At 43.6% G+C, this 16,559-nt stretch overlaps 1 protein-coding gene across 2 annotated transcripts in view; it reads left to right on the top strand.

Moving 5' to 3' along the window:
• The first annotated feature begins 3,584 nt into the window (after positions 1–3,584).
• Klhl7 (kelch like family member 7) overlaps positions 3,585–16,559 on the top strand; it is a 36,900-nt gene continuing 23,925 nt past the window's right edge. The window contains exons 1-4 of one of the 2 annotated variants that reach the window (XM_027429574.2): positions 3,585–3,932; positions 12,962–13,064; positions 14,177–14,270; positions 14,485–14,609. In XM_027429574.2, coding sequence (XP_027285375.1) covers positions 3,813–3,932; positions 12,962–13,064; positions 14,177–14,270; positions 14,485–14,609 — 442 coding nt within the window. In that variant the 5' untranslated portion in view covers positions 3,585–3,812. The remainder of the gene's footprint in view (positions 3,933–12,961; positions 13,065–14,176; positions 14,271–14,484; positions 14,610–16,559) is intronic. The other variant, XM_027429575.2, reaches the window with a different exon arrangement.

The following is a 16,559-nucleotide window of genomic DNA, read 5'->3' as shown; positions in this document are numbered from 1 at the left end:
AATCAAGGCCTTCTAAATCAATATGAGCAATGCTCGTACGAATCCCCAGCGACTGAAGCACCGTGCACAGGGCCTGCATGCATCTGCACTAGGTTCTCTGTGTGTATATTATGACTTCCAGTTTAGTGTTTTTATGGGACTCCTGAGTGTGCCAACAAGTGGGTCTCTGATGCTTGTTTGTGCCTTATCGTGAGCTCTTTCCTTCCGTTGGTTTGTCCTGTCTACTTGGATGTGATACACTTTATCTTACTATATTTTATTGTGTTATTTTTTTAAAAAATGAATGAACGGAAACTGAGCCAGTAGGGTAAAGGTTAAGAACCGAACTGTCATGTATACTTTCTGGGAAAAGACAAGTCAGTTGTCTCCAATGGAGTGACACTAGGTACTTCAGTCACTCCAGTGTAGGCCTCATGGTCAGGAGTAGTTAACCAACATATAATGAACTCCACAGTTTTATGTGTGTGCTTTTATTTGGTAACAGTTGGTGTTTGTTTGATTTTCTTTTGGGGTGTTGTTTTGTTTTCTTGGTTTTGGGGATTTTGTTACAGTATTGAATTTTTGTTTTGTTTTGGAGAAAGGACTTAAAAGCAGATGAATATCTTTAAGTTTTAACATTATTTTAAATAATAAAAAAGGAATGCTGAAATGGGGCTGGAGAGATGGCTTAGTGCTTAAGAGAACTGGCTGCTCTTCCAGAGGAGTTGGGTTCAATTTCCAGCACCCAAGCAGAGGCTCACAACCCGCTGTAACTTCAGTCCTAGAGAATCCGGTGCTCTCTTCTGGCCTTCATGGGCACTGCACTCAAAAGGCACACAGAATCAAGCAAACACCCACACTCATTACTGGGGGTGGGGTGGGAGGGGATCATTGGGAAAAAGGAAGTCTAAAACCTATTCAAGGGCACAAGGAATTTTCCCTTGTGCTGTAGCCCATCCACCTGAGGCTCCCACCAGTGTGCTTGGTAAAGGCCTTATTTTTTTTACTTGCCTTTGTTCATTTATGTAATCTCTTTTTTTTTTTTTTAAGATTTTATTTATTTGTATACAGTTTCCTGCCTGCATGCCAGCAGAGGGCACCAGATCTCATTCAAGGTGGTCGTGAGCCACCATGTGGTTGCTGGGAATTGAACTCAGGACCTCTGGAAGAACAGTCAGTGCTCTTAACCGCTGAGCCATCTCTCCAGCCCTATGTAATCTCTCTTGAGATTACATAGTGGAACATATTAACCAGGATAAGTTGAATCCCTGCTTTTAGGCCATAGCTGCTTCTATATGACTTAGAATAATTTATTTTCTTTTAAGTGGTTATTGCTTTATGTATACAACTTCTCTGTCTAGTGAGGGCGAAAAGGGCGGAGGAGAAAACATGCTGCCCCTGGCTAGACCTGAGGCCTGGGCTGAGGAAAAACACTCTGACCCTGGCTTGACCCTAGGCCCAGGGCTTAAAATCCCACCAATCCCTGAGCTTGCCCCAGAATCAGGCTACAAAAATCCACCCAGAGGCAGTCACCCTCTTGGATTTTTCCTTCCCAATAAACCTTGAGTGAGGTTTGTTGTGAGTGTGAAATTTTCACCAGACTAGAGTCCAGATGTAAACAACTTTTGCAGAAGTCAGAGCAGAGCAGAGCAGAGCAGAGCAGAGTTGGTACACTCTGGGGGAACTGAACAGAGCTCTAACTCCGGAAGGGAACCGAGGTGTAACACCTTCTCTGGGGAAACCCTCCCTTGCAGGAGCAGAGTTGTTACACTGAGGAAACCTTTCCCTGAAGCAGAGCGGTAAGCTACAGTGATTGTGGTATTCCTTGGCTCTGGACTGCCAGGATACCTTTCCATCTGAGCGGCAACGCTTACATCTAGTCCTTTATACATCTAGGTAGAAAACTGAGAGGCTATATAGAAAGCTTTTATTATTGGACATAGTGCTTTCAGATAATCCTGTGTATCCCTAAACAACAGAATAAAAAACTCTAGTTATATGAAACATGTTTCCACGAGTTCTAGGGTTGACCTCTGCGTTCCAGCAGAGCTCCCTTGGAAGCCTAACTTGAAGCCTTCTGGAACTGACGCTTGAGCTCTGGTTTATTTGTTTTGTTTTTCCAGACAGGGTTTCTCACAGAGACTTGTGGTGCCTGCGCCACAAACAAGTCTAATGTATCCGGCGAAAGCCTGGAGATTTACATGAAAGACAAGACGTTTGTGCTGAGTGTGTGTGTGTCCGACTCTTTATTGCAGCCTCATATACAGACTTACAGCACAGTGGGGAAACCCCAGGCGTGGTTGATGCCAGTGGGGCAAGGCCCGGACTGTAAGCCAGGACTAGGAAACAGGATGCACTTGTGGTTGTTGGCCCACAAGCAACTCACAGACTAGAAAACAGGATGCACCTGTGGTTATTGGCCCACAAGCAACTCAGAGACCCGTGGAGATCCACCTGCCTGGGCCGCCCAGGTAAACAGCCTATTGGGCGGGTGGGCGGGCATGTCATGCTGAGGAGACATCTATAGGATTCTGCTCTTGCTTTCTGACTCCCAAGCAAGTAATTCTTGTGCTCGGGGTAAGTAGGCTTTAGCCTTGCAGGAGGCAGTTTTCTTTCATCATTTCATAGTCTCCCCCCCCCCCCCCGCCCCCTTCCATATGCCACCCGGGATGCTGCAGTGACCCGGTTCTCAGGGAGCTTACACACACACACGCTTACACACATACACACACGCTTACACACACACACATACACACACGCACACACACACACACATACACACACGCACACACACACATACACACACGCACGCTTACACACACACACACACACACGCTTACACACACACATACACGCTTACACACGCTTACACACACACACACACACGCTTACACACACGCTTACACACGCTTACACACACACGCTTACACACACGCTTACACACACACGCATACACACACGCGCGCGCTTACACACGCTTACACACACACACACACGCTTACACACACATACACGCTTACACACACATACACGCTTACACACACATACATGCTTACACACACACACACACGCTTACACACACATACACGCTTACACACACGCTTACACACACGCGCGCTTACACACACACACACGCTTACACACACGCGCGCTTACACACACGCACGCTTACACACACACGCTTACACACACACAGGCTTACACACACACGCTTACACACACATACACAGACACACACACTCTCTCACACACACACACGCTTACACACACAGGATTACACACACACACACACACACACACACACACACACACACACACACACACACGGGCAGACGTTTCAGTACGTCTGTCACACAACAACCATGCCAACCAGACCATCACGACATCTAAACCCGGGGACTCTCTGCCTTTGGCAGGGGCAGGGCACGCGTGACCTTGGAGAAGGCCGCTGCCCACCGCCACCGCCGGGCGCGACACGACACACGACACGACACGACGCAGGCAGCCAGCCGCTGGGAGTGTCGCGAGGCTCTGACGCCTCCGACGCGCCCTCCCCGCTCGCTCGCTCGCCCCGCCCCCTGCCTCTAAGCGTCGGGTCCCCAGCCCCGGCCCAGTGCGCATGCCCGCGGCTCGCTCTGCTCGCAACCGTGGCTCAGCCGTCTCCACCTGGTCTGCGGTTATCCGAGGATCCGCATCCCCCTCGCCGCCGTCGCCCTCGGCCTCCCTCGGCGGCCCCCCAGCCCCCCGTGCTCTGCAGCCCTCGCCGCGCTCCCGATCGCCGCGCGTGGCGGGCGAACCCTCGCCGCCGGGCCGCGGAGGGCAGGAGGAGGAGGATGGCCACCTCGGGCGTGGAGAAGAGCAGCAAGAAGAAGACGGAGAAGAAACTCGCCGCCCGCGAGGAGGCCAAGCTGCTCGCGGGCTTCATGGGCGTCATGAACACCATGAGGAAGCAGGTGCGGCGGGCGGCGCGGGGCGCGGGACCCCGCCGGGCCTGCTGCTCGGCCGCGGGCCTGCCATCCACGGGGCTTCCGAGGCCCACTCGGCGGGGACTCCGGAGGCGGCGGCGGGAGGGCGGGCGAGCGGTGGGCCTCTGGGGCCGTTGTGTAACCGGTCTGCTCCGGTTCTCGGGGAGCCCGAGTCCCCCCCCCCCCCCCGGGTCGCGGTTTTGTCACCCCGGGCGGCGCTTCCTCGACAGATCGGCCGCACCTGCCGATTCCGGGCCAGCCCGATGCCGGTAAAGAACCGTTTTCTGAGGGCGCTGGGCGCCGCCGCCGCGGAGGAAACGTGTGTCTCTTTGTTCTGCCCTTGATACGCGGTGTATTCGTGAGGCGAGAGGGGCTCGTGAGGAGGAGCGTGCCTTAACGGCGGCGGCGGCAGACAGGTTTCTGTTTGTCCGCTCGATGAAAGCCGCTGATGGACAGAGCCGTCAGCGCGGGAACGCCCCTTGGCTGCTTTGTGGTCCCGTGAGCTGTGCACACGGTAGACGACACACATGCATACGTGCAAGCAGGTTCTAGGCATCGGTCAGTTTGTAGACGCCGATTCTGGTTTTGTGTTTTTTTTTTTTTTTTTTTTTCACGAGGACGAAGCACCCCAACGTAAGCTCGAGTAGTAAGGAAAAAATGAACCTAATTCGCCTTTGTGGCGGCGCTTTTGCTGTGGCTATGGGCAGCGCAAGAATGTGAGGTCTGTTTAGGAAGATACCAACTCCTGATTTCCCCAAGCGAGCGCAATCTTGTCTTTTGTTCACCAACTGGCACAGCACACTCTGGTGCAGGAGATCCTGTGCTCTCTTGAACGCGTAGATGATCTCTCCTGGCCTTCGTGCTGGTGAGATAGCTGTGAATGGCTGGATTCGTTATTTAATGTGTCCCTCCTCTCATGGTCTTGTCTTCTTGTACCCTCTCTTGTGGCCTGCAGTACTGATGCAGATACTCTTTGATGTGTGCCTGTAATGGTGATTAGATCGAGCTCACTGGTGCTTAAACGTGTTGTTTAAACTCACTGTCGAATACTCTGCTGCCCCAAACCTTGTCATCCGTGGACTGCAGCGTTGTAAAGCATTACCTCATTCCTTAAATAGATAGGCTGCAACATCAGATGTTACACTTGAGAAGATTGTGCCTGGATGTTTAGCTCCTTGATTTTAAAATAGATGCATTTTTTTTAAGACTTAGCCTTAGATTACTGTGACATCTGTTTGTTTTATTGCTAAAATAGAAACACAGTTACTAAATTAGAGTTACCGAAAAATCAAGTTTATGCTACTGAGTGCAAAGAGGAATGTGGATACTTGGTGAGCACCCAGAGATCTGACCCTTCTATTGTAGCTAATTTAATCTGCCGGATTTTTCTTTATAATTGACTTGGGTGAATTTCATTCTCCTCTAGCAACTTGGTGGATTCCTGCATTTTTAAAAGATGCATAGTATCGTTGTGATTGAGTTGCATTGTTTGTTTAGTTTTGTTGGGCTATTACAGACTCCTGTAATCACCTTAATGGATTCCTGTATCTTTGTCTTAGGGTTTTATGCCAAGTTCTGGTACTTGCTGGGGCTGGAACATGGTCCCCTTGTTCACCAGATTTCTGTTTTCCATGGTTTCTTTCACCGTCTAAGCCTGGGATTTCCTCTGTAGGTCAGGCTGGCCTTAAACTTAGATCTGCCCGCATCTGCCTCCTGAGTGCTGGGTTAAAGATATATACCACCAAGCCTGTTCCTAATCTTTAATTCCTTTTCACTTTAGGTTGGAAGCTTAGTTGGGTGAAATTCTGTCTTGAGATCACTACCACCTTTATTCCATTTAGGATCAGGCTTTTCTTTTAATTTTTGTCTCCTTGAGTACAAGGTCCATTACAGTTCGTGGTGTCCCTTTTTTCCTCAAACTGTACATTTTTGTAGTTTAAATTGCTCAGCTTCCTCCTTTTCGTTATAGATCTGCAAAAAAACTGGCCACTAATAACCACACAACACAATCAATACTAGGGTATTTTGAAATCTCTGCCAAAGCTGTTAATAACTTTTTAGTTATCCTCAGGCATACTTTATGGACAATGGCAGAAAGCAGCCACATTCTTCACCAAAATATCACAAGAATGGTCTCCAGGCCACATATGAATATTCTCCTCTGAAGCCTCTTGAGCAGAGTTCCCCACAGTTTAAATCACCCTCAGCATCACTGTCTTCTATCCTCCTACTGGTGTGACTCATTAAATCCTACTCAAAGCATTCAGCTACTCTCCTAATCCAAAGTCCACATTTCTCCAAACAAAAGCACATTGGGCTCTGTCACGCAATATCCCACTCCCTGCTACAACTTTTGTCTTAGGGATGGATCTATTGCCGTGAAGAGACACCATGTCCAAGGGAACTTTTATAAAGAAAAACATTTAATTGGGGCTGACTAAAGATTCAAGGGGTTTAAATGATTCCTGTCATTGGGGAAGCATGACCGCACACAAGTTGGAGAAGGAGCTGAGAGTTCTACGGAAAACCCAGGCAGCAGGAAGAGAAAAAGATACTGGGCTTGGCTTGAGCATTTGAAACCTGAAAATCCATCCACCCCGCAGTAACACACTTGTTGGAAACAAGGCCACACCTCCTAGTTGTGCTAGGGGCCTATGGGGGCCATTTTTATTCAGACCACCACATTTTTTTTAAGATACATAGTTTCATTTTATAGTTTATCATATAATGTTGCACTTAACACAGTAAAGATTTAACTAAGAATGACTGACAAGGACAGTTGATGGGGAGAGGCGGAAGCAGAAGCCGGAAAAGGAACATTTGCTTGAGGACCAGTTTTATAAGTGTGCCTGTTCTTTGGTAAATATGTTAAATCTCAAATTTGTGTTATATTTTGTTTCCTTTTAAACCTCATTTCATTGCAGATGGAGATAATGAGTGCTTGAATGACAAGGACCCTCTGCATACACTCAGAAACATTCTTTCAAGGATTTCAGAATATTCTGAGATTAATATACCTCAATTCCAGCCCTACTCTACTGATAATTTGTTCTATGGATTTAGGTAGCACAATTTAGATAATTTCTTTTATGTACTGCTATATGAGTCCATTTTGTTGCTATAACAAAATACCCAAAGAGTAGTGATTTATGAAGAAGACAGGATTATTTAGTTTCCAATTCTGGAGGTCCAAGACATTACCAATATCTGTTCAATTTCAGATGGAGCCCATACACTGCACCATGAAAATCAGAAATGAATCAGCTTTGTGCAGAAACAAGCATGCTATGGCGGGAAGTGGGAAGTGAGAGGCATACTTCATAACAATGCAGTCATATAACTAAGTTACTCTTATTAAAGACTTATTTTTAGAGTGTTGTATACGTATACATAGTGCACATGAGTGCAGGTGCCTTCAGGGGTATCAGATGCCCTGGACCTGAAGCTAAAGGCATTTGTGAGCTATCAACGTGAGTGCCAAGAACCAAATTCAGGTCCCCTGCGAGAGCAAGATGTGCTCCTGACCACTGAGCCATCTCTCTAGCTCCTACGTCACTCGTAAGAACCACATTGTTTTCATGAGGATGGAGCCCTTATTACCTAGCCCCACCTTTGTCCCATTTTTAATTGCCAGGGTATAAGTTTCAACATGAGTTTTACTACAGACAAACCATAGAAGTAGCATTTTGCAAAGCCAACAGTCTTAGCTTTTTGTGCCTTTCCTCCATCATCTGGTCGTTTCTTACCTCTTGTTTTAAAAGTAAGATAAAGTGTAAGATTCATAAGTCTGAAACTTGGTAACTATAAAGTGAATACATTGCTAGCAATAGAACTAAAATGTGACCAGTACAAAAAAAAAAAAAGGTTTCTTGTGCCTTCTCAATCGTTTTCTCCATAACTACCATTTTCTTACCAGTTTATTTTTTATAAATAAAATTATTGAGTTTATTTTTATAAATGTTAGACATTACATCATGTGTACTTGGGTTTATTTTGTTTCCCCCACCTTTTTTTCCTACATTGCCAGGGATTAAACTCAGGGCCTCGTACATGCTGGCAAGTACTATAACCTCAGTGAGCTGTGCCTCAGTGAGCTGTGCCTCAGCATTGTACTTCAGGTTCTTAAAACCAACATTAGTGGGTTTATCTGTATTTTAGTATGTAGTACTAGCTAATTCATTATGGAATGTAGTATTTCTTCATTATAAAATATATCATGATCTATCTGATGTGGTTTTATGCACACTTGAGTTATTTCTATTTTTGTGTTTTTAAGAATAATGCTACTAGTGGAACATGGCAGCCTACATCTTTAATCCTAGCACTCAGGAGGCAGAGACGGAGGCAAGTAGATCTATATGAATTTTGGGCCACCCTGGTCTACATAGTGAACCCTAGGCCTGCAAATAAGAAAGAAAAGCAAAAGAAACCTTTTTCTAGGACATTTAGAGAAAGAACATAAAGTTAGAGAGGAGGAAGGGCCTGGGAGGAGTTAGGGGAAGAATAACATCAAAAACACATTGCATAACGTTCTCAAGAATAAGTAAAAACTATTTTAAAAAACAGCTTTGAACATTTTTATAAGTCTTATGGTGTGTGTATGTTTGTGTTTGTATTGGTAAATGTCAGGGAGGAGAGTTACTGAGTTGTTATAGAGAGCATCACACGTTCAGTTTTAACACATGGCTCTCAAGTTTCCCAACATGATTGCACCAAATTTATACTTCTGGCTGCTTGGTATTGTTGGTGTTTGTTATTTTAGCTCTTCTAATAAGTGAATAGTGGCATCTTATTTAATTAGATTGCCACTTCATTTATTTCTCAACCTTTTGTTTGGATTGATTTTATTAACTGATAGAATGAGAAGCACTACAAGTCTGGATCACAATCACTGTTATTCATACGCAGTTGCTGTACCTTTTTATGTTAATAACATCCATGTGTTTCTTAATATTTTGAGGGGCGTGTCTTGAGAATATCAGTATAGCTTTCATTTTTCTCCTATGAAATGAATTCAAGTATAATGACCATTTAAAACCTTATGTTAAACCTCTTATTGAGTTCTGTGAGAGAAGCACAAAGCCTCTGTGAGAATTAGATAGGCTTGCTGGCTAAAATGACTATGATTCTTCAGTATGCTGTTTGAGTATAGATTACTGTGTTGTGGGGTTGTTTTTTTTTTAAGATTTTTTTACACGAGCACATTTTATTTTTGATGAAATCCACTCTTCACTCTCCCCCTCCAACTCCTTCAGATTCTCTCATGCCCCTCCCCCCACAGCACCTTCCCGTCCTCATAGAACCTGCATGGTCCAGTCAGTGTTGGCATGAATACTGCTGTACCACGGTAACTAGGCTGCCGACGGTGGGCTTTCTGGAATGGGCGGTGTTTAGGGAGAGAGAAATGGGGGAGTGGGATTGAGGTGGAGCTTCCACCAGAACCGTAACGTTTGCAAGAGAATGGTCCCCATAGGCTCCTATGTTTGAATATTTGGGTGCCCAGTTAGTGGAACTATTTGGAAAGGATTAAGAAGTATGGCTTTGTTGGAATGGGTGTAACCTAAAGAACTAAAAGACTAATCCTCTGAAACTGTAAGCAAGCTCCCAGTAAATGCTTTGGTTATAGTATAGACCAATAACTTAGAACAGTAACTAAGTAACTAAGGCAACAATTTATTTTGACAAGCATAGTCATATCATAGGTCAGATGAAGTGTTAAAATATAGTTTCACGGCCAAGTTTTTATTGTTGTTGATGTCATTACATCTCAGTATCTAGTTTAATTTCAGACAACAAGGTTTGCATTTGGTGGGATTTTGGCATCCGGCTGCCCTGGCTTTCTCCTCCTGATTCCATCCTGCTTTAGTCTCCAGCTGAGCTTTTCTCCTCTCCCCATGGTCAGAAGCGCTTCATGCCTTCCTCTGAGAGCCTCTTTTATTCTGCCTTAGAAACTTAAAGGCTTGGCATTTTTCTTCATTGAACTTGTTTGAATATTAATATCAAACCTAGCCCCACCCTGTAGTGTTGCCTGTAAACTAGCAGTGAGCATCATCGCCCTTTTGGGAACATGGGTTTTATCTCCATTTTTAGCAGATATTGTCTGTGTTGGTAGATCTGTACCCAGAGTCCTAATCCCTTTGAGTTTGTCTTCATCAGGCTGCACATCTTTCGTAAGCACTGATACTTTGCTTGACATGCTTGCTCTAAAAGAGTGGCTATAAACTGTACCCAAGTGGTCTGCCTAGCCATCTTAGGAACATTTTCAGTGTTTTCCTAATAGTTTGTGTTCTGCAGGGAATGAGTCTGAATTGTGATCCTGCAGATAATATCCTTCCCGGGCAGCTGTTTACTGCACAACAGCTCCACAGACCATGCCCCCTGTGGAACCACCATGGCTGTTTTCCCTGTTGTCAAAGGTACCCTCTCAATACTACCAATCAGAATAGCAATTAAAATGCAATGTGAGCTTTGAGGGGAGGACTCAAACCATAGCAGCCACACAACAATCCGTGCTGCTTGTGAAAGACTAAACGATCCAAAAGCTGAGAAGAATAAATGCAGAAATATAGCTAATATGGGAGGCAGTGAACAGAAGAAATTATGAGATAGTTTTTTTTTTTTCTTAAATTTAACCAGTCAGTATGTATTGTCAAATGTTAGTGGGGTTTGCTGTTGCTTTGTTGAGTTTTTTAGTTTGTTTTTGTTTTACATTTCTCTCTTCAGCTCACTAAGGGCTATCATGTTCTCCAGACTTGAGTCTCTGGTCTCTGTCTGTGGATATACTTCTTCATTAATTGCTAGTATCAGATAGGAATTCACATTACCCATCTCCTTTTCATACATCCAGTTCTTTATGGTACGGTTAAATAAATGTGCCACTGGAAACTAATGGCTTCTCCCGCTTTACCCCTACATGTCTGACAGTGGTGTCCAGAATTCCTTTTTTGTGGAAATGTTTTTCTATATTTTGGGTTACCCCGGTTGTTTGGAAAATGCCATCAGCTAACAGAGATCCATCCTTTGTGAGAGGGAGCTCTGTTATCTGATGCATGGATTTGCTTCATGTTGTGTTTTCCTCTTTACTTCCTGTCTTCCTTCCTGTCCACTCATTGCTTCCAGTCAGTGTAATGACCTCATTTTGGTGATGTAACTAAATGTTACTCACTGGTTTGGTTTGCTACTTTGTATTTTTGGTATGGTATATGGCAAATCGCCTGAGGACTGTGCCTGTCCTACACCTTTCCCACGTATGACCTTTCCCACGTATGATCGGATATGAACCATCAATAGCTTTAGGGGCTACCAATCTGCATATGATTGTAAGCACTGGTCCACAAAACTTACTAACGAATCTTGAAATAATCTGTAAAATAGAATTTTTTTTTTCAGGCTACTTTTGGGGGGGGATCATTTCTTTTTTCCTCAGCATTATTATCTTCCTTGAGTTTTTATTCACAGAATAAAGTAGTATTGGGGGGATGGTTTAATGGGTAAAAGCATCTGCTGTGAAAGCAAGAGGACCTGATTTCAAATTTCTAGGACCCACAGAAAAGCCAGGCATGGTCAAATGTATCTGTAACCCCAGCAGAGGGTGGAGAGAGGCAGGTCCTGAGAGCTTGCTCGCTAGTCAGCCAGCCCGCCCACCCGCCCAATGAAAACAGCAAGCTTTAGGCTATCGAGAAACTGTCTCAGAAAAATTGGGTAGAAAGTGAAGGAGGAAGACAACTGTTATCCTTCTCTGGCCTCTGTACACAGACATTGATTCACACAACTGCATGTGTGCACACACACACTAAATACATAGTAGGAAATGTCAAGTTCTCAAAACTATATTAGTAAAATATTTGTCATTTAGCAAAAACTGTATCTGCTAAGCTACTAAACTATTAAAGATTTGTAACAAGATTTAAAAACCACTCAATATTGGGCTGGAAAGATGGTTCATATCTCTAAAGCATCCCAATCCCAGGGAATTGACATCCTCATCTGAACTGCTCAGGTGCCATGTGGTACACAGACAAGTAAACACCCATACACATAAAATTTCAAACTTAAAAAACAAACAAAAAACCACTCAGAATGCCCTGCTTGCCTTATACTCCCAGTGGTTAGGTTGACATGGTAGGCAACAAATTTTCTGTGAGCTCTTCATTACAATGAGAACTTCATTGTAAATACATTATTTGATGACCCCCCATACTTTAAGCGTCATCCGTCTGTAAGATGACAACCCTTGACATTTTCCAGTGTGCCTTTCTTCTTCTCTCCAGCAATCTAAGTTATTGTTGGCCTACCTCCTTTTAGCAGCCCAGAGCACAGACATGGGCGCCCTCCAGCTCTCTGTCAGCAGGGGGCTTGTGAGGAGAGCTGTGTAAGGAAAGATGACTGTCTGCAGGACAGTTAGTTAGTTAGTTCATCCACTCTGCGTTCCGAATCCTGTTTCCCATCAGAACTGTGACTGCTGCTTTATGGGCAATGTGCTATGTACTCTGGATTTTATAAGCACTGATGGTTTAGGAAAATCAAATACAGACTACAGTGTTAAAAACTATGGTTTACATATGCTATCACATCATTTAATCCCCTCCCCTACAAGAAGCTCACAATAAAAGCCTTCGAGTTCATACTAGGAAAAATGTTTTGACTTCCCTGAAGGCTTGGTAGACATTTTCTTTTGAGGGTGAAAGCTACATAGGATCTCCCTATGCAGCCCAGACTGGCTTCAAATTTGTTAGCTTCAGCCTCTTAACAGCTGTGGGCCATCACACGAAGCTCAGGAGACTTGCTTTTAATGATTGTTAGGCTAATTAATTTTCCTCTTGACTGCTGGGAGTATAGCACCAAATTTTGATATTATCTGACAGCAACTTTGTAAGTCATTGCTAAATGTGTTCTAAAAGTGTGTGTGGAAAGAGGATTTAAGTAGAAAATAGAGGCATTACAGCATTCGGGTGGTTCCTGCTTAACATTGCTGAGCCAGTGAGCTCTTTTTTAAATGCTTTTCTCCTTTTCACTAGAGAACATTGTGTGACGTGATCCTCATGGTCCAGGAAAGAAAGATTCCTGCTCACCGTGTTGTCCTTGCTGCAGCCAGTCACTTTTTTAACTTAATGTTCACAAGTGAGTATTTTTCAGGTAAAACCTGTTACTGGGTTTTTTGTTTTGTTTTGCTTTGCTTTTTCTATGAGAATTAGGTAGAGTCTAAACTAATTTTTTAGTTTTTAAGGCTCTTTAGAACTTAAGACTATACAACAATAAGGAAAATGGCATTGGTCGGATGTGGTGAGGCTCAAAGGGTCAATGTTCTTTCATTAGCCCTAAGGCCCAGTGTCTTTGATGGTAAAGTTAGTTTCTGCCTGAATGTCCAGGGCTTGTTTTCTTCACCTGAGGTAGACAGATGGGGTTACAGATACAGCTCTTGACATTATATCTAGCAAGTTTATGCCTCGAAAGGACTGAACAGGGAGCAGGAAGAAAGGGAGAAAATGAGTCACACTGTAGTGGAAAGAATCCTTTATTTTTAGCTGAGACCTGGAACCAAGTTCTGATTATACTACTTAGTATTGTTTTTTTGTTTTGTTTTGTTTTTGTTTTTGTTTTTGTTGTTTTGTTTTTTTCCAGACAGGTTTTCTCTATATTGCTTTAGAGGTTGTCCTGGAATGCATTATGTGTAGACCAGGCTGGCCTCGAACTCACAGAGATCCACCTGCCTCTGCCTCCCAAGTGCTGGGATTAAAGGTGTGCGCCAACACTGCCTGGCTCTTAGTATTGTTTTATGAGGTTTGTTTTACTGCCTCTTAAGTCAGGAGCTTGCCATCTAGCCAGGGCAGGTCTGGAAGTTTGAGTGATCCTCTTACCTCTGCCTCCCAAGTGCTGAGATTACAGGCATACATCATGGCATCTCTCTCTTGTTCTGTGATCTTAGTCAAGTTAAATAACATATCTCCCTCAAGTTTTGTCTTTGGTGTCCTACCTACCTCTGAGGATTTGAAGAAGAGTGACACTGAATTATTTTAGAGCTTGGAAGAAAAAAAAAATCTAATTTTATGTCTTTCTCTTTGATTAATTCAAGGGGTACCGCTAACATGGAGAGTTAATTTGCATTTATTTCCTTCCAGGGGTATCTGTCCTAGTGTCTTCTGTGTTTAATGCAGCCTGGAATGAATGTGTCAGTTTCTTACTTAACCCTGTGGTCCTGCTGGTGGTTATTTATGTTTCTTCTCTTCTTTCAGCCAACATGCTTGAATCTAAGTCCTTTGAAGTAGAACTCAAAGATGCTGAGCCTGATATTATTGAGCAACTGGTGGAATTTGCTTATACTGCTAGGTGAGTTAAGAAGAGCCATTCTGTTTGGGGAGTAAAATTGGGGTCTGCCACAGAAAAGCATTGTTGTAATAAATTGGTTTGTTCCTGATTCCTTAGAACAAAAAACTGTAATGGGGGAGTTGGGAGGACCCTATGTTGTAGGAGAGTATATTCTGTAGTAATATTATTTAAGTAATAAACACTGTGTGAAATTAATATTCCCTTTAACTTACAGAATTTCTGTGAATAGCAACAATGTCCAGTCATTGTTAGATGCAGCAAATCAGTACCAGATTGAACCTGTGAAGAAAATGTGTGTTGATTTTTTGAAGGAACAGGTGGACGCATCAAATTGTCTTGGTAAGAAATACCAGGCTCCTGGCTCTTTTTTCACCAAAAAAAAAATCCTCATTGTGTATTTAAATAAAGAAAAAGCCATAATGGTAAGAATCTTCATTTAACCTTAAAGATACTGTCTTTTGAAACATTTTTAGTAATAAAATTTAAAAGAAACTTAATAAAGAAGTACATAATAGCCTAAGTAGCAATAAGCTCAATAAATACTATGTCACTACTTTCTAAAATGTAATATGACTTTTGGTTTCTTTTTTATTTTGTTTTTTCAAGACAGGATTTCATTCTGTAACAGCTCTGGCTGTCCTGGAACTCACTGTGTAGACCAGGCCAGCCTCGAACTCAGAGATCCACCTGCCTCTGCCTCCCCGGTCTTGAAACTAAAGGTATGTGCTACCACCACGAGCACCAGTAATGTGCCTTTTATAATGGCTTTCATTCACCAAAGACAAGCAGCAAGGACTCCATCAATTTGTTCATAGTAGTTTTAACTTTATATTCTATTTTATGTTTTTTTGAGACAGTGTTTCTCTGTGTAGCTTTGTAGACCAGACTGGCCTCAGACTCACAGAGATCTCCGTGTCTCTGCCTCCTGAGTGCTGGGATTTCTCTGCCTCCTGAGTGCTGGGATTAAACTCGTGGGCCACCATTCAGGGTTGTTCATAGTAGTTTTACATGAAAAACACATGAACGTTTGTCTTCTAGGACTCATGATGTGCTAAGAAAACTGAGGTGGTGTTTAAAACGTCCGTCAAGTCATGTGGTCACTCCATGAGTGAACTGGAAATGAAGTTTACTAATCTGATGCTTGTTTAGTGCATTAAGCTGTCTCTCCATTGTCAATTAGGTTTTGCACTAGGAAACAAATCATAAGTGAAGATACTGCTATAGAGCTTCATTTGAAGCTATTGCTCAAGTAAGCATTTGTCCTCAAAAGAAGCGGAGAAAGTAATTCAGATATTTCTCAGTATAGTACGCATCTTACTGTGAGATGATCCTTACTGCTAGCAGACAAGTACTCAGCTCTCTGCAATTACATTTTCCTACCCATATGTAAGTCATAGGCTTTAGGGAAAGAGAAGGCTGAGGCCCAGGACAGCATGGAAAAAAAAATAGGATCAAGGAAACAGGACCTTGAAACCTAGTCAACACTAAGATTTCTGACTCAAGGGAAAGATGGGGATGCTGATGACAGAAAGTGAAGGCTGGCGCTGAGGGTTTCTGGAGATGCTTGGACCTCTTCTGTCCCAATATTTCCTGTACTGTTTTCCCTCAGGGCACTTTGTACTCCTTCTGGCACATATACTGTGAGCCTAGGGAGGAAAAAACTTGGAAGGCTGTCAGAAAGGAAACAGGATAATTGCAAAAAAAAAGAATAAGAATCAGGCAATAGAAATAAAGATGAGGCTGCTCTGGTTTCCAGCAAAGGACCTGCAGTTGGTGGAGTAGGAGGACCAATAGCTGTGGAATAAACATAATGATGGGATTTCTTTGTTAGCCAAAGGTCCACATGGTAAGACCCTATATTAGGAAATAAATACAGCTTGTTATCCATCTATGTATCTGGGACCCTCTGGACTGAGATTCCGTTTCTGTACTGTAGTTTACAGTTCTACTTATCTAGCCTTTTACTTCTCTTGGGGTGGGGGTAGGAGTAACAAAGCTGAAAGAGAAAGGAGCCTGATTCTGAGCCTAAGCCTGGGACAAAGACAGTGACTTCAACTAGGCGTGATGGCTGAAGTGGGAAGATTGCTCCTACTTCAAGGCCAGCCTGGGCTACAGAATGAGATCTTGTCTCAAAAAAAGGGACTGTGGCTCTGAGCCATTTACAGTCCCTCGGTTACTTGGTAAAGGTAGGTTGAGAGGACCTGCTTCTGCCTGCTTTCTGTGTGTATCTGAGCATAGTTGTCACTGCCAGCCAGCTAGAGAATTCCTGCCAAGATTTCCTTTTGCTTC

Source organism: Cricetulus griseus, chromosome 8 (assembly GCF_003668045.3).
Source record: "Cricetulus griseus strain 17A/GY chromosome 8, alternate assembly CriGri-PICRH-1.0, whole genome shotgun sequence".
Lineage (NCBI taxonomy): Eukaryota > Metazoa > Chordata > Mammalia > Rodentia > Cricetidae > Cricetulus > Cricetulus griseus.
This window is presented reverse-complemented; position numbering and strand designations above follow the sequence as displayed.